This window comes from Erigeron canadensis, chromosome 6, assembly GCF_010389155.1.
Source record: "Erigeron canadensis isolate Cc75 chromosome 6, C_canadensis_v1, whole genome shotgun sequence".
Classification (NCBI taxonomy): domain Eukaryota; kingdom Viridiplantae; phylum Streptophyta; class Magnoliopsida; order Asterales; family Asteraceae; genus Erigeron; species Erigeron canadensis.
Window position 1 is genome coordinate 2,014,328 of NC_057766.1, and position 24,497 is coordinate 2,038,824.

A 24,497-nucleotide genomic window follows, 5' to 3' on the forward strand; every position below is an offset into this window, starting at 1 on the left:
AATTGTAGGTATGACCAGTGTAGTTTCGAACAAACCTCAGGTATGATTTTTGTAATTTACCTTTAATTTTAATCTAATGATTGAAGATATGATATCTCAATTTGGCCTCTCGAAGTTATTTAACTTGATGAGATCCTTACCTTTTATATATAAATTTAATTTTCAAAGATAACCTTGAGTTTTGAATCTATGTTTATCATATGCATTGCAACTTTCTATTTAATTCCATTCTAAAGTAACTATATCTCACAAATTAGAGGATTGTCAGGATAATCACTCAAATTGAAATACACAAAATATGCTATCCATGTATTTAACATTCCCAATTTATTAGAATGAAAAGAAAGTCTATGATCATCTTCAATAATATTTTTGTTTTATAAAACATGATACTAGAACCTCAATGAAGATGGAAATGGCTTCCCTTTTTCCAACAAACCATCATCTACATAATTCTTTACCGTATCAACGATGCTTTCTTCCAATGGCCTATAATTCCATCCCAGTCCCTTCAACTTCTTTGAGTTCAGTATTGCACGACCATTTTTCTCAGTAAAACTGTCATTCTCCCAAAAAAAAAAGGGTAAGATTTAGAAAGCGATAACTTGTCCACTTTTGAATTTTCAAAGTTAAACTTTACGAACTTTAACCATATATATTTTTAGTTGTTTTATATAATAGTTGATAAAAGTTATACCAATGAAACACACATCTAAAACACAATCAATTTATATAACTTTCATCAATTATTATATAGCACAAGCAAAAATATTTGTGGTCAAAATTAATAAAGTTTGATTTCGAAAATTTAAAAGTGGACAAGTTTAGTGGGACAGATGAAAGTAATATTTACATATAGATGGGTTAAAATCACCACTTCTATATATGTAATATTTGATTCATCCAATTTTAAGACGTTAATACGTGTCATAAAACATCATACAATGTCATTTCTTGTGGTTTAATTGGTGCCGTAACTTTATACGACCCCGTTACAAAAGACGTGTGTACTAGTGGTCTTATTATCTCATAGGTCCTATAAAGTAACATTTTAGGATACTTTTGGATGTTGTATCAAGCTACTTTTGCTGTAGTGCTAATAACATAAACTAATGAAGGCATTAGCTGAGCTTACATTTTAGGATAGTTGTAGCCCGGAAACATGCTCTCCATTTTTGCAACAAACTCCTTGGTTCTAATCGAGTACGCAGAGCATATATATCTTCCCTCGGATTCTGGATTTTCGTATAACAGTAAAATAGCCTCAGACAAGTCCCGAACATCTACATAAGGACGTTCAGTGTTCTCCATTACATCCCCTCCAGTTCTACCTTCCACTTTAAACAGATGGAAAATGACAAACATAAATCAGGGAAAGTTTCAGGTTTTATAGTTTTGCCTCTTGATATTCCCTTAATTTTTACATAAAGCAGTACAAACAGAAAGAATGCTGATTACTAGATATTTATTTTCAATTTTAAAGTTAGTGTAGTGGACCATCAGTTAAAAAAATAACCTTTATGAGACTATTTAGAATTGGAGCTTTGAGAATTCTTGCAGCTATGTCTGTTGTTCGGAGGACAAAAGCAGAATAACGAGTCCGATCACATACAGAGTTCTACTTTTTCAAAAAGATGTGTTTGGATCCTATATGTGCTCAGAGCAGTGATTGGTTTTTAAAAAAAAATCAAAAAACTAAGAACTGACCCGAAGTAAATATGGCCTTTCGGGTCCAAAATCAGTTTCGTTATTCTGTTTTGTTTATTAAAACTGACTGTTGCATACATCTACGGTCTACCTGCTGGTAGACTGGTAATCTTAAAAAATGACTCGCAAATCCTCACTGACCTTTCATGTAGCTCAAAAGAAGTAAACTAGTAGTATTTATGATGGGCTGCAACATTGGCCCGATGACTAGGGAAGGACAAATTGTTATCACAGTCAGGTCGTCTCGTTTTGCAAATTCCAAAGCTTCCATCTCTGCTAATGTCTTGGATACAGCATACCATTGCTGAAAACCACATCACAATTTCTAATAAATATATTTTGCAATGATTATAAAAGATATGATTTTTTGGTATATAGTGGTGAGATGATACTTCAATAGATTTGGCATATTCTATATCTGTCCAGCAGCTTTCATCCATTTCTTGGTCCAACGGCCAGTTGGGATTCACTAAAACTGCAGATCCGGAAGAGACAACCACGACCTTCTCCACTCTAGCCTTTAAACACGCATTTAATACATTTTGTGTTCCTAATATTGCTGGATCAAGCAGTTCCACCTGTGAATTTATAGTTTGTTTACGCTAATTACTGGAAGTTTCATTCAAACATTAATGGGTACTAATAATTTTCTTTAATTAATATCTCCAGGGTTCTAAAACACGCAGGATTGGGTTGACTCGATAGTTTGTCCAAAATTTTGAACATTTCTTGATATTTAACTTGTGTTTTAGTTATACAAGGGGATCTAATAATTAATTTCACATATTTGACTTTTGACAATGAACTCTGGATGACTTTTGACCTTATTGACCCTCTCTAGTTTCAGCTAAATTTATCGATTTCACATATTTGACCCACTGAGTAAAATACATAACTTGATTTGACCGATTCACTACTAAATGGGTCAAAACTCTCTACCTCTGCTCAACATCATATCCTTATGTATGGCATACAAAATTCAAAACAAGTCTTAAAGAAAATTGTTGCCGGTAAAGTAAGGGATTACTTGGGGATTAGGTACGTGTCGATCAGCAGGAACAGGGGAGGCGACATGAAGAACCCCAGAGCAACCTGCAAAGGCGGCACAAAGGCCTTCGTAATCTAGCAAGTCTGCCTTGAAGAGGTGCAACCTCTCTTCAGCATTTTCCAACTTCTTCAAATGACCATTCTTTTTTTCATCACCTTCACATCAATTACCCTCCGACTTCAAAAAAGATACATACTTACATAGTTACATAGATACAATATTTATACCAAACCGAATCACACTGGTTTTGTTAAGAAAGCTGGAAACCTATCAGAAGTAAAGATCATGATTCATGAACTAATAAAAGGATTTTGCCAACCATAGCCTTGCGTGGAAACACGTGTCCATAAAAATAACAATCCTTAAGATATAACAGTCAACTGTCATGTACAATACAGTACTTTTCTACCAATTAACCATAGCTAGAGGACTATTTAGCGAGATCCTAAAAGAAAAATATCATCTAGCTAAAATGATATTATGAAACAAACTAAAGTGAAACTAAAAGAAGGAAGAAGAAAAGTAAGAAAAACATACATGGGTCTCTAACAGTCCCATGGACCATATAACCTTTGGAAAGCAAAAACTTTACAACCCATGAAGCAATATAACCTCCTGCTCCTGTTACACACACCTTCTTCATTTATTATTTTTTAAAATTTTTATTTAGTTTTCAACCTTCAACTAATAAACAAATTTGTATAATGATATCATATATATAGATCATACACAGATACATATAAATGCATGGTGTTTTGTCCTATTGCTTGTAGCAGACAGTAGGAAGACAGGAGTATATAAAATATTAGAGCTTAAGTGATTAAAATACTACACATGTGTAAGATAACACTGAATTCCACAAATTTAAAAATCTAAAATATATGATAACAAAATAAGTGAAGTTGGAAAAGCCAAATCAACTTTGAACATTAATTTCTTAAAAAGTCTAACTATAAGAGAAAAAAGAAAAAATGTCGATTTAATCAATAAAACATTAGCAACTAACCCGAAAATTAGTTACCAAAATATGAAACCCCAAAATCACCCAAAGAAAAACTATGTACTAACTAAAAAATGCATACCCTAACACAAATTTCTGGATTCGACACTGTCTAAGGTATAGTTACATACCACGATCAACTCGTTATTAGTTATTACATCCACGGGCTACAGCAACTTACGAAAGTTAAGATTATTGGGGCCAATGTCTCGTGAGGTAACCAATGACACATGGTTTTCACAAACTAGATCCATCATCCAAAAACAAATATAGGAAGCTTTGGTTACATGTTTGGGGTGAATGTCTCAGCAAGGCTTGCATTTGATTAAGTCAACTTACTCAAAATGTTTGGATAATTTTAGGCTTGGAGTTGGGTTTGACTTTCTCAACCTAAAGGGGGCAAGGAATTTAGACTTTGAGGTTAAGCATTAAAGAATAATTACTTGTAAACTACTAAAATGCATATACGATTTTCAAAGATTTCATATTAATTATGAAAGGTTGACGTTAAAAAAAAATAATAATAAATATAAAAAATATGTTTTACTAAACGAAGGACTTTCGTTAAGGTGCATTAATTAGTTGTACACTTACCATAAAATTCAGGGGTGGACTTTTAATATGAAAATGTACAATATTTTTATGCACGTTATGTGAAGCCCTAAGAGCTTTGTTTAGCATTTTCCAAAAATATATAGAGAGAGCGAGGAGTTCACAGGTCGACCCGATGAGCTAAATGACCAACCCGGACCCGACCTAAAATGAGTGAAGTTCGCAGGTTGGTGATGGTGAATTATTACAGGTCAAAAATTTTGTGCAATTTAAATTTTTTACTCATGAGGGCATATTTCTCGAAATAGATGTATTGAATGGAGAAATCTGTAAATCGTGTGGATATAAAATACCATTAATATATGTGATTAACAATCCATTTATGCCTTAATTTTTGGAGAGAAAGGGACGTTGGTTGGTCCCTCCCTCTCTCTTTCTCTCCTGTGTTCTATCCTGTATCATCCGCAGGTGTTGGTCAACGGCATCATTGTTGATGGCTAACTATGGATGATCACCGGCCTCGGTGATTCTGCATCATCATCATCTTGTCGTGACATATAACCATATCCGAAAAGCCAAATATATTGGCTTGAGTTTTCTTCAATTCTATTGAAGAAGAAATACTTCTTGTAAAGGAAACAGAGAAGCCCGGAGCTTAAAGATGTCATTGCATTTGAGTACATTGTATAAACAAAATAAAATTAAACGATCAGATTTGGTGGATCAGCTACGAGAATATCAAATCCGCTCAAATCATAACTGGGCTTCCGTCTCCTTCATTTCATCGAACGCTAGAATTCCTTCATCTTCTAGGTACCATTTATGTTTCTTTAATATATATAATCTGGTCATCTAGTTTTGAATTGATAAAATTCTTTCAATAATGTTTTGATGATTTTACGGCAATATAAAAACATGACAGGTACATGATAAAATGTCACAAAATGCATACAAATAATAATTTTTTGAACTTTAAAGCCCATTGGCATTTCTTATGACATACCGATTCTATACATTTTCTTAAACATTAAAGAAAATAGTGTCTAATCTACATCATTTATGATTTATATTGATACAGGATGGATATGATGTTGTTTGTAATTTGGGAACTTCTGATTCTATCGTTGATCGTATCCTCAGCCATCTCGTTATATTTCAGTCACATGAGTCTCACTTTAATATTAGCAACTGTCTCATGGTTACTACTATTATGTATGAAGGTATTCAAGCAAGTAAAATTGAGCAAGAAAACCAAGCAAATGATGATGCTTCCTTTATCAATGTAGAAATCATATATCAATGATTCTTAATGGTAACCATACTCTGTCTCAATTTGTGGTTCAAGATCGGAACTTTATGATGTTTCCAAGAGTACGCTCATATGTAGTAGGTTATGTGTACATGTAAATTACATTGCTCCAAGAACTGAAGTTTACTTGTATTATTGTTTACCGTGGTAGCTATTGTTGGTTATTGTTCATAAACGCATAGAACTTTGGCTAACTTGTAAATAGGGGTGTCAAAATGGATGGGTTGGGTAATAGTCAAACCAGGTAGGATAAGTATGGGTGCCAAGTTTATTCGACTCACACTCGGGCCTTTTGTTTTTTAGCATTCTAAATGATTAACTTGTTACCCTATATAATTATCTAATAGGATTTTAGCATATTAAAAATACACTTTAGATGACTTTTTACCAGTTTGACAAAATAATCTGGATTGGTTTGTTTATGCATAAAAAGGGCAACTCCTCTACATGGTGAAGAGTGTGAAGCTTAACACTAATTAGGAGCTGCCCGGCGAATGATGTGTAATTTCTTAACCCATAATTACGAGATTATAGTATCTTGTCCCTGTATAACCACTACAAGATTAAAATGGTTATCATGATAAAATTCGTTAGTTTCTCCTTCCTTTGAAGATTTTTTTGGATGTCTCTGGTGTAAAGCACAAGTAGGAGAAACATACCCAAAAATGGCATATGTAGTTTGGCTTTACAGTGTCATTGTCGATTCAAAAGTTTTACAAACCGATGTGTTTAACAAAGTTATTTGGATTTTCAGTTTTGAAGGCACAATAAGTATTGGTTTTGGTGTTTCTATCCACAGTTTATTCTAGCTAGGCTCTGTTAAGTTGGGCGGTAATTTATATGTTTGTTTCAAAGAGCTATCACCATTTGGGGTGATTCAAGCATCTTGGATCGGAATTCGAATTTAGTTAATTAGACTAGCGAAGATTTGTAGATAAATCGATAAAAATAAGAAGGATCTTTACATAATAGTTTTCTAGATTCCTAAAAACAAAACAAATTGAAAATGTCTTATTGTTTGATTTTGTTGTTTCGTAATATGTAGTGACTAATATGACAATCCAAATGAAACTGGACACAAAAAGTCTTTATCACCAATGTAAACACTACATATCCTATTTCTATATATAGAAAATAAATTTCTTTGTATATGCAAGGCGTTTACTTTCTTTTCAGCCTCTCATATTAATTAAATTAAAAAAAAAAGTTTTCTTGCATTTCTTGGCTTCAAATCCTTGAAACCTTCGTTCTTGTATGTGAATGGCATCTTTTAAGTTTTCTCCATCTTCGTCATCATCTATACCTAAAGGAGGATGGAAATATGATGTTTTCCTAAGCTTTAGAGGCGAAGACACTCGACTCAATTTTGTAGATCATTTGTATGTTGCTCTAGTTCAGAGAGGCATCCTTGTGTTCAAAGATGATGAGATGCTTCATAAAGGAGAAGAAATCTCTCTTGAAATCATGACAGCCATCGAAGAATCAAAGTTTGCGGTGGTTATTATCTCTAAAAATTATGCAAACTCTTCATGGTGTTTGGTTGAGCTTGCCAAAATCATCGAATGCCATAACTGCCTGGGACAAAAAGTGTTACCGGTGTTCTACCATGTTGATCCATCAGATGTGCGTGCACAAACTAAAGACTTTGGTATTGCGCTTGAGCAACACGAGCAAAAGTTTACTGGAGAGAAGGATAAAGTGAATACGTGGAGGGAAGCTTTGTCTGCAACAGCCGGCTTATCTGGATTGCATATATCAAACACTATTAAAGAGTTAGTTTTCTTTGATCCGTTTACTATATACGAATAGCTAACAAAAGGTTGTAACTTTGATCCGTTTATTCCATAACTAACAAAGACTTTTAGTTGCCCACAATTAAGGAAGAGAATTAAGTAGAAAAAGTTCCATTTGAAGAATAGAAAACAAGGATCATAATTTGCAGAATATATTCTATTGGTCTTTTCGTGCACTTTAGGATTCATGCCCTTAATACGTCTACGTATAATACAACCGTGTGACATAGTGATGCAAATTCCTTAGTCATTTTGCTGATATGTTCCCAATTTTATGTATTCAAGCATCATCTCAAAATTGTTACCTTTAGAATCCGAATGTTACTTAGCTTCCTAACAGCAGCCTTAACTCTGCAGGGGTGAATCCACATATATCAACAAAATTGTTCAAGAGATTTTAGGTGATTTACGAACATTTGACACACAGAACAATTTAGTGGGTATAGAGTCTCGTGTAGATGAATTTCAACCGCTATTGGATGTGAAGGCGAAAGATGAGGTGCGCATGGTAGGGATATATGGAATGGGAGGAATCGGAAAGACAACTCTTGCCCAAGCTTTGTTTAGAAGAATTTCTTGTAACTTTGGGGGTAGCAGCTTTGTAAAAGACGTTAGGGAAAATAGTTCTAGTAAAAGAGATATATGTGCCTTACAAGAAAAGGTTCTTAGAGAGATACTAATGACGAATCACAAGTTCAATATTCAAGATCCTGAAGATGGTGCAAAAATAATACGAACAAGATTTATCCATAAATGTATACTTTTAGTTTTAGATGATGTGGATAATGGCAAGCAGTTAGAATTCTTAGCTGCTACACATCACTGGCTTGGTCCTGGAAGTAGAATCATCATAACCACCAGAAACGAGCAATTGTTGTCCGATACAAATGCAAAGTACAAACCAAGTTATTTGTCAAAGGACGATGCTCTTGAGCTGTTTAGCAGACATGCTTTCAAGAAAAATAGCCCTCCAGACGGGTATGGGGAGTTGTCATTTCGTGCAATAAGCTATGCTGGCTATCTTCCTCTAGCTGTAAAAGTGTTAGGTTCTTTCTTCCGTGGTAGGAAGGCAGATATTTGGGAAAGTGCCTTTAATAGACTAGCAAAAAAACCAAATGATGAGATTTTCGAGACACTGAAATTAAGTTTTGATGCGTTAGAGGATTCTGAAAAAAATATATTCCTAGACATTGCGTGTTTCTTTAAAGGAAAAAATGCAGGACATGTGACTAGAGTCCTCGATGGCTGTGGTTTTGACCCGTTAATAGGAATTACTGTTCTAGTCGAAAAATCTCTAATCACCATTTCTAATAAAGGACTAGAAATGCATGATCTCATACAAGAAATGGGCTGGGAAGTAGTTCGTCAGAGTTTTCCAAATAGTAGGTTATGGCAACTTAACGAAATCCAGGATTTCATCAGAAGAACTAAGGTAATAAATTTTCTTTTGTAATTCTGGTCTTCTCTAAATTTAAATGTTTCAGTATAATAAGTAAAGTTATTTATTGCAGAAACTAAAAGCAGTTGAAGCCATAGTAGTGCAAGACAAGCAAAACGATGATGACCCGTTTGAAGAGGCAAATTTTAGCACTGATATCTTTGTAACTATGAAGAATCTTCGACTACTCGATGTGAAAGGGAAATTCACTTTTTGTGAGCCTACGTTTCTTCCAGATGAGTTAAGATGGATTTGTTGGAATGAGTACCCATTTTCTTCTCTTCCAATTGGAAACTTGCGTAAGCTCGTTGGGATTGAAGTGGCCAAAGGAAGTATCAAACAGTTTTGGAAGGGACAAAAGGTACATGGTAGAATAAATCAATCTCTCTTTGAAATAATTTGTCATGCATACAGAGTTACACATATAACTTTGTTCTTTTCTATCGATGTTGTCAGATTATGCCCAACTTGAAGTTTGTTAAACTTCAACGGTTAGACTGCCTAACAAGAATTCCAGATGTCTCAGGAGCTCCAAACATCGAAAGATTAGTATTGTTGAATTGTAAGAATTTGGTTGAGGTTCACGAGTCTCTTGGATCTCACAAAAAGCTTGTCAAATGGGACATGATTGGTTGCGAGCGACTCAGGCATCTCCCATCCAGGATTGAGATGGAATCTTTCAAGGTTTTAAGACTCAGTAAATGCTACACTCTTGAAAGGTTTCCAGAAGTCTCCCCGTCTATGGTAAAACTTGATTGTATAAATCTTGATTGCTGTTTTAACTTAGAAGAGTTGCCATCATCCTTTGGATATCTGTCTGGTCTTACCTATCTGAATCTCAAAACATGTACAAGTTTTGAGAATCTCCAAAACATCAATTGTGAGTCAAAGTGTTTCAAGCACCTTGTATTTCAGAACAACAAGAAACAACCGAGATTTCAAGAGCATCATAGAAGCATTGAAATTTTAGAAATCCTTACTGATGCCACAAAAAGTTTACCTAAGTCCATGAGTGTTGGTAATCTAACAAATATGTATTCCTTGAAAACATTAAATCTTAGTTTAAGACAAATCCACGAAGAAGACTTCCCCAAAGATCTTCATGCATTTTCCGCCTTGGAAAAATTAATTCTTAGTGGAAACAATAAATTAATCCGATTACCTACAAGCATCTCCCATCTTTCACACCTTAAATGCTTAAAACTGGACGAGTGTCATAGACTTGAAAGCTTGCATACCCTCCCATCAAGAATACAAGTGTTGGAGGCAAATAATTGTAGTTCATTAAAGAAGATTGAAGATCTATCAAAAGAGTATGAGTTGCTTTATGAGATTTCCTTCATTAACTGCTACAGACTTCTCGAGGATATAGATAATCAAAGATACCTGGATAACTTGTTGCAAGAATCATTCCTAAAGGTGGCCTCTTTCTATTTCTCTGTTTCTATCTGTATCTATCATATGATTCATATCCTAACTAACGATTTGAGTATACGTGTATATTTCTTTTTTTTTGGTTCAGCGATGTGCTGCTGGGGACCGTCAACTAAGGATGGCTATTCCTGGAAATAAAATTCCAAGCTGGTTCAAAGAAGATCAACCTGGATGTAAATTTGAATTAAGGGTTGATAGCAACGCTGAAATAATTGGATATGCGATATGCGGTTTATTTCCTGGGGAGTGGAAAGAAAAATATTATTATCCATTTATCACCACGACTTTTAAAAAGGATGGGAAGTCCAGTCATACGAAAGAAGTTGATTGTGTTGATGCATCTGTAGCATATGAGATTGGGAATATATGGACTTCATATAGAACATTTAGTTCAGTTCAATGTCAAGATTGGTATGGTGGTAGTCTGGTCATTAATCTGACACTAAATGGGACAAAAGCTATAAGATGTGCGTCACGTCTTATGTATAAACAAGATGTGGAATCGATTCCTTGTACCAGAACGTGTATATAAAGAAGATCGAGGTGGTTATAATAGCTCTTTCGATGTCTTTAGTTAGGGCCCGAGTATTTCAGAGAAGTATATGAGATTGATTTTGTAATTTTCTTTGGTGAATAATAAATTTTAGAGGTATGGTCCTTTTTCTTAATAGAAAAAAAAACACATTAGCCCACAAACCAAACAGAACATTCTATAACAAGGTGTTCGAACCAGTATCAACCTTGACACTATGAACCAACGTATTAAGGACGTGAAGTCAGTTGTTTCATGAGTCGACATACTAAAATGCAGATGAAATGTCGTTTGTCAATCCAAAATAAAATGTCAATTCAAACTTTGATAAAAAGTCAAAAGTCAAAACACTTGTTCAGTTGTTTGACTTTGACAAAATTAAGCTGGGTATACGGCCCAGTGAACCGTTAAATTGCCCGTATATAAGCTACAAAATTGGAAAGGTCATTTGATGTTTTTTTTTTTGGATCTGTCTCTGGTGTAAAGCACAACAAGGAGGAGCATACCGAATAATGGAATATGTAGTTTGGTTTACAGGGTCAATATCGATTCAAAAGTTTTACAAACTGATTGATTTGACATAGTTATATGATTTTTTAATTTGAAAGGCACAAGAAGTGTTGCTTTTGGTTTTTCTATCCAGAGTTTTGTGAATTAGTTTATTCTAGGCAGGCTATAAGTTATCGTTAGTTGGGCAATGAGTTTGATGGTATATATTGTAATAGATTCTAATCTAACTAAATAAAAATATTTAACTGTTTCAATTGTTGTTCAATTTGTGGGAAAATTAGGATCCATCAATGTGTAGTGATTCATATCACAATCCAAATGAAATTGGACAAAAAATTTCTTCATCACCAATATAATTATATAAAATACACCAACAGACCATATTTATTCTATTTCTAATATAGAGAAGAAATTTCTTTGCAAATGTAAGGCGTTTACTTTCTTTTGGGCCATTTTTTTAAATGAATAAAAACTTGCTCTCACATTTCACGGCTTCAAATCCTCAAAAGTCAAAACCTTAGTTCTTGTATGTGAATGGCATCTTTTAAGTTTTCTCCACCACCACCACCACCACCACCATCATCATCATCATCATCATTATCATCATCATCATCTATACCTAAAGGAGGATGGAAATATGATGTTTTCCTAAGCTTTAGAGGCGAAGACACTCGACTCAATTTTGTAGATCATTTGTATGCTGCTCTAGTTCAGAGAGGCATCCTTGTGTTCAAAGATGATGAGATGCTTCATAAAGGAGAAGAAATCTCTCTTGAAATCATGACAGCCATCGAAGAATCAAAGTTTGCGGTGGTTATTATCTCTAAAAATTATGCAAACTCTTCATGGTGTTTGTTTGAGCTTGCCAAAATCATCGAATGCCATAACTGCCTGGGACAAAAAGTGTTACCGGTGTTCTACCATGTTGATCCATCAGTTGTGCGCGCACAAACTAAAGACTTTGGTATTGCGTTTGAGCAACACGAGAAAACGTTTGAGGAAGAGAAGGATAAAGTGAATACGTGGAGGGAAGCTTTGTCTGCAACAGCCGGCTTATCTGGATTGCATATATCAAACAATATGAAAGAGTTAGTTTTCATTGATCTGTTTATTCCATATATAACTAACAAACGCTTTTAGTTGCCCACACTTAATTAATGAAGAGAAATAAGTAGAAAAAGTTTCATTAGAAGAATAGAAAGCAAGGAGAATAATTTGCAGTATATATTGTATAGGACTTTTGTGACTTTATAATTCATGCCCCAAATACGTCCAAGTATAACGCGACTTACCTATACAACTCTGTGACATGCTCGGAGAAGATTTTAGTGATGCAAATTCCTTAGTAATTTTGTTGATATGCTCCCAATTTTATGTATTCAAGCATCATCTCAAAATTGATACCTTTAGAATCCGAATGTTATTTAGCTTGCTAACATTAACATTAATTCTGCAGGGGTGAATCCACATTTGTCAACAAGATTGTTCAAGAGATTTTAGGTGACCTAAGAACTTTTGACACACAAAACAATTTAGTGGGCATAGAGTCTCGTGTAGATGCATTGCAATCTCTATTGGATATGGAGGCGAAAGATGAGGTGTGCATGGTAGGGATATACGGGATGGGAGGAATTGGAAAGACAACTCTTGCCCAAGCTTTGTTTAGAAGAATTTCTTGTAACTTTGCGGGTAGCAGCTTTGTAAAAGATGTTAGGGAAAATAGTTCAAGTAAAAGAGATATATGTGCCCTACAAGAAAAGGTTCTTAGGGAGATACTAATGACGAATCATAAGTTCAATATTCAAGATCCTGAAGATGGAGCAAATATAATACGGACAAGATTTGTTCATAAAAGTATTCTTTTAGTTTTAGATGATGTGGATAATGGTAAGCAATTAGAATTCTTAGCTGCTACACATCACTGGTTTGGTCCTGGAAGTAGAATCATCATAACCACCAGAAACAAGCAATTGTTGTCCGATACAAATGCAAGGTACAAACCAAGTTTTTTGTCAATGGACGATGCTCTTGAGCTGTTTAGCAGACATGCTTTCAAGAAAAATAGCCCTCCAGACGGGTATGACGAGTTGTCATTTCGTGCAATAAGCTATGCTGGCTATCTTCCTCTAGCTGTAAAAGTGTTAGGTTCTTTCTTCCGTGGTAGGAAGGTCGAGGTTTGGGAAAGTGCCTTTAATAGACTAGCAAAAAAACCCAATGATGAGATTTTTGAGACACTCAAATTAAGTTTTGATGCGTTAGAGGATTCTGAGAAAAATATATTCCTACACATTGCGTGTTTCTTCAAAGGAAAAAATGCAGGACATGTGACTAGAGTCCTCGATGGCTGTGGTTTTGACCCGTTAATAGGAATTACTGTTCTAGTCGAAAAATATCTTATCACCATTTCTAATAAAGGACTAGAAATGCATGATCTCATACAAGAAATGGGATGGGAAGTAGTTCGTCAGAGTTTTCCAAATAGCAGGTTATGGCAACTTGACGAAATCCAGGATTTCATCAGAAGAATTAAGGTGATAAATTACCTTTTGTAATTTCGTCTTCTCTAAATTTATATGTTTCAGTAATATAAGTAAAAAGTTATTTGTTGCAGAAACTAAAAGCAGTTGAAGCCATAGTAGTGCAGGACAAGCAAAACGATGCTGACTTGTTTGAAGAAGCAAAGTTTAGCACCGATATCTTTAGATCTATGAAGAATCTTCGACTACTCGATGTTAAAGGGAAATTCACTTTTTGTGAGCCTACGTTTCTTCCGGATGAGTTAAGATGGCTTTGTTGGAATGAGTACCCATTTTCTTCTCTTCCAATTGGAAACCTGCGTAAGCTTGTCGGGATTGAAATGGCCAAAGGAAGTATCAAACAGTTTTGGAAGGGACAAAAGGTATTTGGCATCAATCTCTCTTTGGAATAATTTGTCATACATACATAGTTACACATATAACAGAGTAACTTCATTTATAACTCTTCATTTCTATTGATGTTGTCAGATTATGCCCAACTTGAAGTTTATTAAACTTCAACAGTTGGACTGCCTAACAAGAATTCCAGATGTCTCAGGAGCTCCAAACATCGAAAGATTAGTATTGTTAAATTGTAAGAATTTGGTTGAGGTTCATGAATCTCTTGGATCTCACAAAAAACTTGTGAGATTGGATATGATTGGTTGCGAGCGGCTCAGGCATCTCCCATCCAGGATTGAGATGGAATCTTTGAGGATTTTAAAGCTCAGTAAATGCTACACTCTTGAAAGATTTCCCGACGTCTCCCCATGTATGCTAAAACTTGATTGTATAAATCTTGATTTTTGTTTTCATATAAAGGATTTGCCACCATCATTTGGATATTTGTCCGGTCTAACCTATTTGAATCTCAAAACAAGTGCAAGTTTTGAGAATCTCGAAAGCACCGAAACCCTGATACCTCAAAACTGCAAAAAACAAAAATTTCAAGAGGAGCGTCGAAGCACTAAGAATTTAGAAATGCTTACCAAAGAACTAATAAGTATTCCAAAGTCCATGAGTATACGTTGTCTAACGAATTTATATTCCTTGAAAACATTAAATCTTAGTTTGAGACAGATCCACGAAGAAGAATTCCCGAAAGATCTTCATGCATTTTACGCCCTGGAAAAATTAATTCTTAGTGGCAACAATAAATTAATTCGATTACCTACAAGTATCTCCCATCTTTCACGTCTTAGATGCTTAAGATTGGACGAGTGTCGTAGACTTGAAAGCTTGCATACCCTCCCATCAAAAATACAAGTGTTGGAGGCAAATAATTGTATCTCATTGAAAAAGATTGAAGATCTTTCAAAAGAGTATGAGTTGCTTTACGAGATTTCCTTCATTAACTGCTACAAACTTCTCGAGGATATAGATAATCAAAAATACCTGGATAACCTGTTGCAAGAATCATTCCTGAAGGTGGCCTATTTCTATTTCTCTGTTTCTATCTATATCTTTCATATGATTCATACCTTAACTAACGATTTTTGAGTATATGTAATATATATTGTTTTTGGTTCAGCGATGTGCTGCAGGGGACCGTCAACTAAGGACGGCTATTCCTGGAAATAAAATTCCAAGCTGGTTCAAAGAAGATAAACCTGGATGCAAATTTGAATTAAGGGTTAAAAGCGACGCTGAAATTATTGGATATGCGATATGTGGTTTATTTCACGGGAAGTGGAAAGAAAAATATTATTATCCATTTATCACAATAACATTTAAAAAGGGTGGAAAGTCCAGTCGTACGAAAGAAGTTGATTGTGTTGATGCATCTGTAGCATCAGAGAACGGGAATATTTGGACTTCATATAGAACATGTAGTTTAGTTCAATATCAAGATTGGTATGGCGGTAGTCTGGTCATTAATCTGACACTGAATGGAACAAAAGCTATAAGATGTGCGACACGTCTTATGTATAAACAAGATGTGGAATCGATTCCATGTACCAGATCAACTTGTATATAAAAAGAACGAGGTGGTCAATTTTCTGTGTCTTAATTGCGGTAAATGGGTAAATGCAAGAGGTTCTTCGTGTTCAGACTTCAGATTGCTGGAAGAGGAGTATTTCGTAAAGTATATGTGAGATTGATTTTGTAATTTTCCTTGGTGCATAATAAATTTTAGAGGTACTGTCCTCTTTTTTATTAAAAATAATAATAATAAAAAATCGATCAGCCCGCAAGCCAAACAGAACTTTTTATAACAAACAAGGTGTTTGAACTAGTATCAACCTTGGCACTATGAACCAACGTATTAAGGACGTGAAGTCATTTGTGTCGTGAGTTGACATACTAATATTCAGATGAAATATTTGTCGTTTTTCAAGCCAAAATAAAATGTCAATGCAAACTTTGATCAAAAGTCAAAACTTTTGTTCAGTTGTTTGACAAAATTAAGCTGGGTGTAAATCATGCTGTGTAGTTATACGGCCCAGTGAGCCGTTATATTGCCCAGGCCCATTACCCTAAGTATGATACACGTAAATTGAAATTGGTGTTTTTGAATAATTGTGAATTGTATGGATCATTTGAAAATTTAAGGCAATGCCAAATTGGTTAAAAGTTAAAAGGAAAGTGCTCCATCATTAGCTCGAGTAGTCCTGGACTCTGGTGTTTTAGTGCGACACTAAATTTCAAGCAAAATTTACATTTAAAAAAAAAAATTAATTATGTCAATCATTACCTGAAGTTAGGCATATATCCATTTAGACCGTACCTAGAGATATAACTAACATAACTTTTTAAGTTGATTAATAATAAAATAAATTATAGATATGATGATACATATGGGATATGATCCGAGTGGAAGTGTACAAGTTTTTTCACCTCAAACCAACAATGGCACACATAATTTTATAAAAAATCTATGAATTTCAACAGGGCTAGCTAGCTAGCAAGCAGAATTTGAACGACATTATCGAGGGTAAAATTTTTTTTTACGTGGAATGTATTTCTATATACATAAATCACAGCCACATAGTATTATATATGAATTTGACAATCAATAATATCAATAAAAAACACATCGCAATTTATGAAACTAAGAATTATGGGCTTAATGTGTAATTTTGTTGTTGTATAGTTAGCTACTTTACCGATTTGGTGGTAGTTCGGCCGTTGTGAATAATAGTTACTTATTTAAAAAAAAAAAAAAAGATTCCTTTGAAGATTTATAAATCCAATACTGCAATAGTGTTTGAAGGTCTCAGACGTCTTTTTATTTCTTTTTCAAATGTGATTTGGGGTTTTAGGTTTTCTGTATCTATGTTTTGTTTATGAGGAAGTTAAAACACGTTAAAAATTTCTTTTACAATAATACATATAATTGCTAAATATGGCCTAAAAGTTTGGTGGGACCATAGCCCCCCTTTGGTCCTTGACATCTTCAGTAGAACTGGCATATCGTGTCCGACATGACACGATAAGACACGAACACGATAAGGTTAAACACGAACACGACACGATAGCTAATCGTGTCAGTTTTTCCAAACACGAACACGACACGATTTTTAACAGGTTACACGATAAGGGACCTGTTAAGAGACTTGTTAAAAGTTACACGATAAGGGACCTGTTAAGGGACCTGATAACGTATCTTATCGTGTCTTAACGTGTCTTAACGTGTCCTTAACGTGTCTTTAACATGTCTTTAACGTGTCTTTAACAGGTCTTTAACGTGTCTTTAACAGGTCTTTAACGTGTCTTTAACATGTCCATATATATACTACTTGTCTTATCGTGTCTTATCATGTCATATCGTGTCTTAACAGGTCCGGACCTGTTAAGACACGAAACACGTTAAGGCCAAACACGAAAAAACCAGGCCGTGTCGTGTCGTGCTAACAGGTCCGTGTCGGAAATTGTCAGCTCTAATCTTCAGCCATTTTTTTTATGTAAAGGTAATTTCGCTGGATACTTCATATCATGATTTGACAGCGGGAAGTTTAGCATACATTGTTTTAATCGAGCTTGTGCTAGAGAGTTCCCTCGAAATAGAAATTTCCTTTTCAAATACCCGATAGGGGAAACCCCTACTAATCCGCCTACCCCTTAGATTTAAACATGGGTATACCCAAGCCAGTTAATCGTTAGTTTTTTTAGAATGTTAATATATAGTGAATATCTATAAAAAAAAATTACCATTTTACTTTAAATAAATTGATTTTCATCATCAATCCTTAATTATTAAAAGGATAAGACCTGGGAATGTAATGAACTATGCACAAATGTCTATGTTGTTTAATGAACTACTTGGATGTTTATTGTATGTAAAGAACTTTTCAATCCAGGTTATTGGATGTATCAGACCAATCAAAAACTTACAAATTGCAGCTTATGTGGTTACCACATATAACTGGGTATATTCAATAACCATGAATTGAAAATTCATTACATACAATAAATATTCAAGTAATTCATTACACAACATAAATATTCGTGCATAGTTTATTACATTTCCAGGTACATATCTCTTTATTAAATTATCTTCACTACCCTTTTACATCAATTAGTTACACAGTTACACCCACCACCAACAACACCACCACGACCGCCATTACCATCGTCAGTTGCCTTCACCACCAAACTGTCGCCATATCGTGCGGGTACAATGTTAGAGCATAAATACAAAATTATAATTATATTAGTAATTAAAATGTGTCGATTATTCATATCGTAAATGCACGTCCGGCATGTACATCTGTATCTACGAAATTATTGATACTAGCCAAGGTGTTCAAGTGTTGGACGTTATGTGGCAACGAAGAAAAATGAAAAAATAGCAATCTTTTGTGGACAAAATAATTTAGAATCGCATATAATATTTTTCGAAGGTCAATACTGCACATGATGTGTAAAACTATGAAGGGCACGTTAATTAAAATAGATTGGTGACACACAACACATAGATTTTAACATAGATTTTAACATGTACTCGTAACATTTATAAGTGATATGTTTTATTTGCACATTATACAAGATTCGTATTAATATTCTCAAGTAGGTCTTTAAACAAAAATCTCTTTATATTCTCAAGTAGAATAAGTTTCGTAAAACTAAATCTTTTATAATTATTCTTTGATTGGTAAAATTATTATAATATTTCAGAATTATTTATTTATTATTATTATTACCATCATTATATTGTTAAAATTATTAAATTTATATAAATATACTTATTAATTTATTAAATAATTAATATTATTTTTAATAATTACTTCATCTTAGTTAAATATTATTTAAAATTTTATAAAATTATTAATTTTATTAAGTATATTACCAATTTTTAAAAATGTTTTATATGAAAATCTAACTTTAGCTTGTAAAGTTTAATATTATTCTATATAAAAATATTATTTTATAAAAGTTTTAATAGTATATATAATTTTTTAAAAATATTATAAAAGTATTATAATATAAAACTTTTTAAAAGTTACATATATAAATTTTAAAAAATATTATTTTATAAATTTTTTAATAATATATATATATTTTCAAAAATATTATAAAAATGTTATTTTAAAAAATAAAATTAATAATTATATATTTATTTGTGAAAATTATATTATTATTGTACAAAGAATATTTAAAACTTTATAAATATTTATAAAATGTATTACTACTTAATAAAACAACTTCCTTATTGAAAAACTAACTTTAGTTTATAATATTTATTATTATTTTACAAAAAAATTGTTTGTTTTATACAAAATTAATAATATTTTATATCATTTTTTTATTTTGTAAAAAGTATTAATATTACTAATTAAAAATATATATTTTAACTTTTGTTATTATTATATTTAATATTATAAATTCCATTCAATTTCGTTCAACCAAACAGAAAAAAATTATAATTCAATCAAATTTCAATTCTATCAGATTTCAATCTCTTTAGATTTCAATTTTATCAAATTTCAATTCCTTTAAAAAAAAAAAAATTGCGAACCAAATGGTGTAACACCCCAACTAAGGCGGAACAATGAGATGTACAGAAAGTCGAGTATTCAAAACAAAGGATTATAAATAACATTCACCATAGCTTTATTTGATAAAAATAATTTACAATGTACAAACATGTGAACCAATTTCCAAGTACAAATGCGTCCACCATACTTGGATATTAAGTCCACGATCAAACAACAAGCACATGAAATAGTAAACTACAATGATCAAGGCGGATTCCATTGCCTATCACAAAGTTTGATCTTTGACTCCAAAGTGCAATGCAAATAATCATAAAGCATATAAATCCTCAATGCTTAAGCTTATTTCCTGAAAAGCATGAAGAAAAAGTGTCAACTACGAAAACGTAGTTGGTGAGTGCATAGGTTTTTATATAAATCTTGGTACATCACCGTATTAATACTTAGAAAACCGATTACTATTACATTTCGAAATATCCAAACCATATGATCGACAAAATTTTCATATCATGTTATCAAGTTTCCAAATACCATAATGTCATATCAAGACTTGAAAAAATCCATAGTAAAATTTCAGGTTCTCATTTGTCAAATCATCATGAGAGAAAAAGTATATAAATCGATTAATCGTATATCATACCAAAAATCATTCGGTTACCAAAATCATTTCAATATCACCAATTCCAACGTCTTTCAAGATATCATATGAGGGACGATACCCAATCCGTATGTTCAAACAATTTCCAATTATCAACAATACTAATATCAATTTCACTTAGCCACAAGGCATAATTCAATATCAATTTAATTTAGCCACAAAGGCATAATTTACATAATTTTGATGAGTAAATGCTTGAGCCACTACTACTACCATTTTCAAGTCCAAGCTTTATAATACTTCTTATCTTTGCACAAGTTGTCAATCAAGTGTCTTACTTATACTTGGGGTCGTGTCATGAGGACGACCGATTAAACTTACGTAGCTAGAACACCCTAATGGTCGGACTGGAAGTGATGGTCATCACGAAGGCAACTAACCTTCCACCGTTACGCTCTGGACGGGTGGACGACTCCTAGTTGCGCAACTATCTAACTACAGGCCTCCCTTAGGAGTAAATAGTAGTGTACCGAAAAGAAAACGGGTTGACAGAACTCAAGTTCATCATATAACAATTATCACTTGGAACATACGTTATAACTTCATATCATAATCATACTTATCAAGAGTCATTTCATATATCAAACTTTCTTTCAAGAAACACTTCATATATATATATATATATATATATATAAAATAACTTCACTTATCATGCTTTTCACCCCGAAAGTTAAACACATAAAATAGTTTGAAAGGGGGCTATGACTCACCTTGATATGCCGCATATTATATTCACTTATCCAAAATGGGTACTTCCCATCAATCGCTCCATCATACATCCGTCACGTTTCCCAATCACATTTCAAAGCCAAGACTATCCCTACGATAGGACTAATACACGTAAGTTCCTATCTCAAGCCATCACTTAGAAATGCCACTTTCATTATGTTGCTATCAATTGTGAAATCTAAGTATATTGCTAACATTCGCATTGTTTTGGTTGTAGCGATTGATGGTGTAAAAGGTTACTTTAATTACGTGCGTAGTTATAAGTTGTTAGATTTTCGGCAACTTGGCTTCATTTGTGGTTTCACTTGATATATTAGGTTATCATATAGAAATGCCATATTAAGTTATGTTATTCTTTATTCATCATTTGTTGTGTAACCGATTTTAGCGTGAATTAACATTTGTGATATCAATATATAGCTTGGTTAACATAATTACTTACGTCAATCTCACTTAATTATCTTTGTTTTATTTTGATTACACTTATCTCATGAAATTCGTTTAAGTGTTATGGGTCATTATCAATTGGGCCTTAGGTGTCATGGGCTTTTAAATGTTTTGGGCTTACATTAGTTATTGGGCTTTACCTTATTTGGGTTAGGTGCATAATGGGTCATAGTGGTTATTGGGCTATAAGGCTTATTGGGCCAAGTGGGCCTACTAATTTGTGTTCCTTATGGGTTCATTATTTGGGCCGGGTTAGCCCATTATGGTTCTTAGTTCATTACATAGCCCATTATGCCATTTATAAGATTACTTACAAATTTTCTAGTTTTATACTTTATTTTTAAGAAATGTTAGCTACTATTTTGGGGTCAAGACGAATTATTTGGATCTTCATGATTTTTACACAGTGACTTACATGTATCTAGTATTTTTGTGAATTTTTGGTGAATTTTTAGATGATATTTGGTGTCCGTAAAAATTATCCAAACACAAACTGTCCCGAATGGGCACTGCTTGCGACATCAGAAGTTTTATTGTTAGAAAAATCCCGTGATTTTATTTTAAGTTCACAACACATTGAAATTACTTTCCACCAAGTATGACTTCCTGGAACTTTATGGATTAGGAGATAAAAATTGTTAAAGTTTATAAAATATTCATACAAAATTACAGTTTTGACCAGTTTCAGTAGAAAAATCATATCTTTCGTTCGGTTTAGTATTTTTGAGTAATTCCAGTTGGAGGTTAATCTTTACAACTTTTATTTTGATAGTTCTTCTTGAAAATGTCCTCAAATGTTCAGTTTATTCGTTACAAGACAGAAGACCAATTCTGTCAGAATGTTTATTGGTTAATGCATCCCACCAATGGTTTTGTTTGCTTGCTTTAACCTCTAGATTCCCACTAACAAAATTATTACTTTATTTTGTATCTCTTAACATCAAATATACAGATTTCAATCAATTTCAAGTTCATCAATCATCCTTAAAAGATCCATCTCAAGTCCCATATCAAAACCAAATTAAACTAGTGCAAATCTAAGCATGCATGTTATCATCTCATCATTTTAACAACAAATCTTTATCCATCTTCAATTTAACAACTTAAAAACATATTTTTATGAAAAACTCCAGAAATATATTCATCAAAATATATAAAAATATGACCATATTTCAAAGGAAGAATCACCTTAAAATCTATTTAATCTATGACAACACCTTTGGGTCTTAAACTAGTTGAATCTTTGAATCTTTCTTCTAGATTTCAACATGCATGAGCATGAGGAAGAAGATTCTATCAAATTGCCTTCATCAAGTATATTTTCAAGAAGAAAATCAAAGAAAAACATGGTCTTTGATAAAGATCTTTTAGTATATACAAGAACAAGATAGATTAAACAAAGAGATGAAGATTTATACCCTTCTTGCACTCGGTTTTGGAGATGAATTTGGGCAGAAATTTCGTGGCCTTTATGCTCTATATAACCCTTATTCCAAGCTTAAAATAACCCTTAAAAGTATCTTGAATCAACCCTTGTTTAATCCTTTAAAAACCCTTATTATTACTATAACTTTAGATTGATTTTTCTTGCCTTTTTGTTGCTTTCTTTGAACCGAAAATGATGAAGAGAGGAAGATGATAATGTGCAGATTTTTGAGAGAAAAATGAGAGAGAAATAAGAGATTAAGTGTATTGGGAAGTGTTGGAGTGTTTAGGGAGTGTAAAGTGTGAGTTGGAGTGTAAGTATGGTTGTAGCATGCATTGGAAGTGTAAGAATAAAGAGACTAGTTAATTTTTTATTGGTTGAGTTGTTTGGGAAGGGGGAGGCCGGTTTTGGGGTAGTGTTTTGGAGGGGATTTTGAATTTTTTGATGTATGAAGTGTATGTATGGATATAAGTTTGTATTTTTAATTTTGTAGTTGTTTTTCCTAAGTTTATAAATATATTTGTATGGATGGATGTAAATTTAGTTAAGTGCTTGTATATATCTTTGTTAAGTTGTGTTTGTATGTAAGTATGCATGCCGTGTATATACATATGCATGTACGTTTGTATTTTAATTTGTTACTTCGCTCTTTATTATAAACCGTTACTCATGTTAGACGTATATATGCTCATTATTATTTAAACTCATTTTATGTACACAATAGTTTATAAGTATGTATTGTAAGATGGTCATTATATTTCTATATTCAAATGTACTTCAATTAGCTTGGTGATTTAGATTGTTGGACATTTCCTAAGATTTATGATTGTTATCACAACTTGTGAGTCTTACCTTATTATTTATATAACTTAACTTCTTGAAATAAAATTTTTGATTCATTGGCATTTTGTCAAGCTCAATTAGAACTAATATATGTAGCTTGAGATCGGCTTGATTGATTATAGTTATTGGTTATAGCATTTCTAAGATAGCTAGTCATCTATGGTATTTCTAAGGCATCTCACCATACCATAGGGCAATTATCACTATGCTTTGAATGTCTAAAAGGTCGATTCTCTTAATAAATCTCTAGGGATAAAGTCCAAGTAAATTATCCTACTCGAAATTTGAGGGTTGTTACAAATGGACCCTTAGGTTATTGTCACCATAACCATTTTCACTACAAACAATATTGCATTTGTTCACACTTTTAGGTGAGTGTGAACAAATTAAAAATTTTATCACGTTTTTTAGTGTGTAAAAATATATTGAATTAAAAGTGTATGAAAATTTCTCCACATTAAAAAGTGTGTATAAATAAAAGTTCACACTTTTTAGTGTGAACTTTCATAGTTATTTTGTCACAACTCATTTGTTCACGGTAACTTTTTTAATTACCGTGGACAAATGGAGTGTGACAAATTAATTATGACAGCTCACACTAAAAAGTGTGAACTTTTAT

At 33.0% G+C, this 24,497-nt stretch overlaps 4 protein-coding genes across 5 annotated transcripts; 3 read left to right on the plus strand and 1 right to left on the minus strand.

Annotated features, from left to right (window-relative positions):
- Positions 1–288: 288 nt before the first annotated feature.
- LOC122605453 (cinnamoyl-CoA reductase 2-like) lies at positions 289–3,546 on the minus strand. Its single transcript, XM_043778404.1, has 6 exons — positions 3,293–3,546; positions 2,735–2,910; positions 2,100–2,285; positions 1,849–2,011; positions 1,136–1,337; positions 289–558 (listed from the first exon to the last, which is right to left on the minus strand). The coding sequence occupies exons 1-6, from the start codon at positions 3,396–3,398 to the stop codon at positions 393–395; spliced, it is 999 nt and encodes a 332-aa protein (XP_043634339.1). The 5' UTR covers positions 3,399–3,546; the 3' UTR covers positions 289–392.
- Positions 3,547–4,601: 1,055 nt separating this feature from the next.
- Positions 4,602–5,746, plus strand: LOC122605454. The gene is made up of 2 exons (XM_043778405.1): positions 4,602–5,120; positions 5,386–5,746. The coding sequence occupies exons 1-2, from the start codon at positions 4,969–4,971 to the stop codon at positions 5,591–5,593; spliced, it is 360 nt and encodes a 119-aa protein (XP_043634340.1). The 5' UTR covers positions 4,602–4,968; the 3' UTR covers positions 5,594–5,746.
- Positions 5,747–6,846: 1,100 nt separating this feature from the next.
- Positions 6,847–10,933, plus strand: LOC122605452 (disease resistance protein Roq1-like). 2 transcript variants are annotated; one of them, XM_043778403.1, is made up of 6 exons: positions 6,847–7,388; positions 7,767–8,841; positions 8,921–9,208; positions 9,304–9,591; positions 10,203–10,266; positions 10,370–10,454. In XM_043778403.1, the coding sequence occupies exons 1-5, from the start codon at positions 6,877–6,879 to the stop codon at positions 10,221–10,223; spliced, it is 2,184 nt and encodes a 727-aa protein (XP_043634338.1). In that variant the 5' UTR covers positions 6,847–6,876; the 3' UTR covers positions 10,224–10,266; positions 10,370–10,454. The 2 variants fall into 2 exon arrangements, with proteins under 2 accessions (XP_043634338.1, XP_043634337.1); XM_043778402.1 differs by having other exon boundaries at positions 9,304–10,266; positions 10,370–10,933.
- Positions 10,934–12,927: 1,994 nt separating this feature from the next.
- On the plus strand, positions 12,928–15,817 carry LOC122603075 (disease resistance protein RUN1-like). The gene is made up of 4 exons (XM_043775687.1): positions 12,928–13,854; positions 13,935–14,222; positions 14,329–15,267; positions 15,371–15,817. The coding sequence occupies exons 1-4, from the start codon at positions 12,928–12,930 to the stop codon at positions 15,815–15,817; spliced, it is 2,601 nt and encodes an 866-aa protein (XP_043631622.1).
- The last annotated feature ends 8,680 nt before the right edge of the window (positions 15,818–24,497 follow it).

Excerpts from the sequence above, each read along its gene's own strand:
- LOC122605452 (XM_043778402.1), top strand. The coding sequence starts at position 6,877 with ATGGCATCTTTTAAGTTTTCTCCATCTTCGTCATCATCTATACCTAAA. Across the intron at positions 8,842-8,920 it reads ATTTCATCAGAAGAACTAAG|AAACTAAAAGCAGTTGAAGC; the intron begins GTAATAAATTTT and ends TATTTATTGCAG. Across the intron at positions 9,209-9,303 it reads AGTTTTGGAAGGGACAAAAG|ATTATGCCCAACTTGAAGTT; the intron begins GTACATGGTAGA and ends CGATGTTGTCAG.
- LOC122605453 (XM_043778404.1), bottom strand. The coding sequence starts at position 3,398 with ATGAAGAAGGTGTGTGTAACAGGAGCAGGAGGTTATATTGCTTCATGG. Across the intron at positions 1,338-1,848 it reads TCTTTTGAGCTACATGAAAG|TGGAAGGTAGAACTGGAGGG; the intron begins GTCAGTGAGGAT and ends ATCTGTTTAAAG. Across the intron at positions 559-1,135 it reads GGCTACAACTATCCTAAAAT|TTTTACTGAGAAAAATGGTC; the intron begins GTAAGCTCAGCT and ends GGAGAATGACAG.
- LOC122605454 (XM_043778405.1), top strand. The coding sequence starts at position 4,969 with ATGTCATTGCATTTGAGTACATTGTATAAACAAAATAAAATTAAACGA. Across the intron at positions 5,121-5,385 it reads AGAATTCCTTCATCTTCTAG|GATGGATATGATGTTGTTTG; the intron begins GTACCATTTATG and ends ATATTGATACAG.
- LOC122603075 (XM_043775687.1), top strand. The coding sequence starts at position 12,928 with ATGGTAGGGATATACGGGATGGGAGGAATTGGAAAGACAACTCTTGCC. Across the intron at positions 13,855-13,934 it reads ATTTCATCAGAAGAATTAAG|AAACTAAAAGCAGTTGAAGC; the intron begins GTGATAAATTAC and ends TATTTGTTGCAG. Across the intron at positions 14,223-14,328 it reads AGTTTTGGAAGGGACAAAAG|ATTATGCCCAACTTGAAGTT; the intron begins GTATTTGGCATC and ends TGATGTTGTCAG.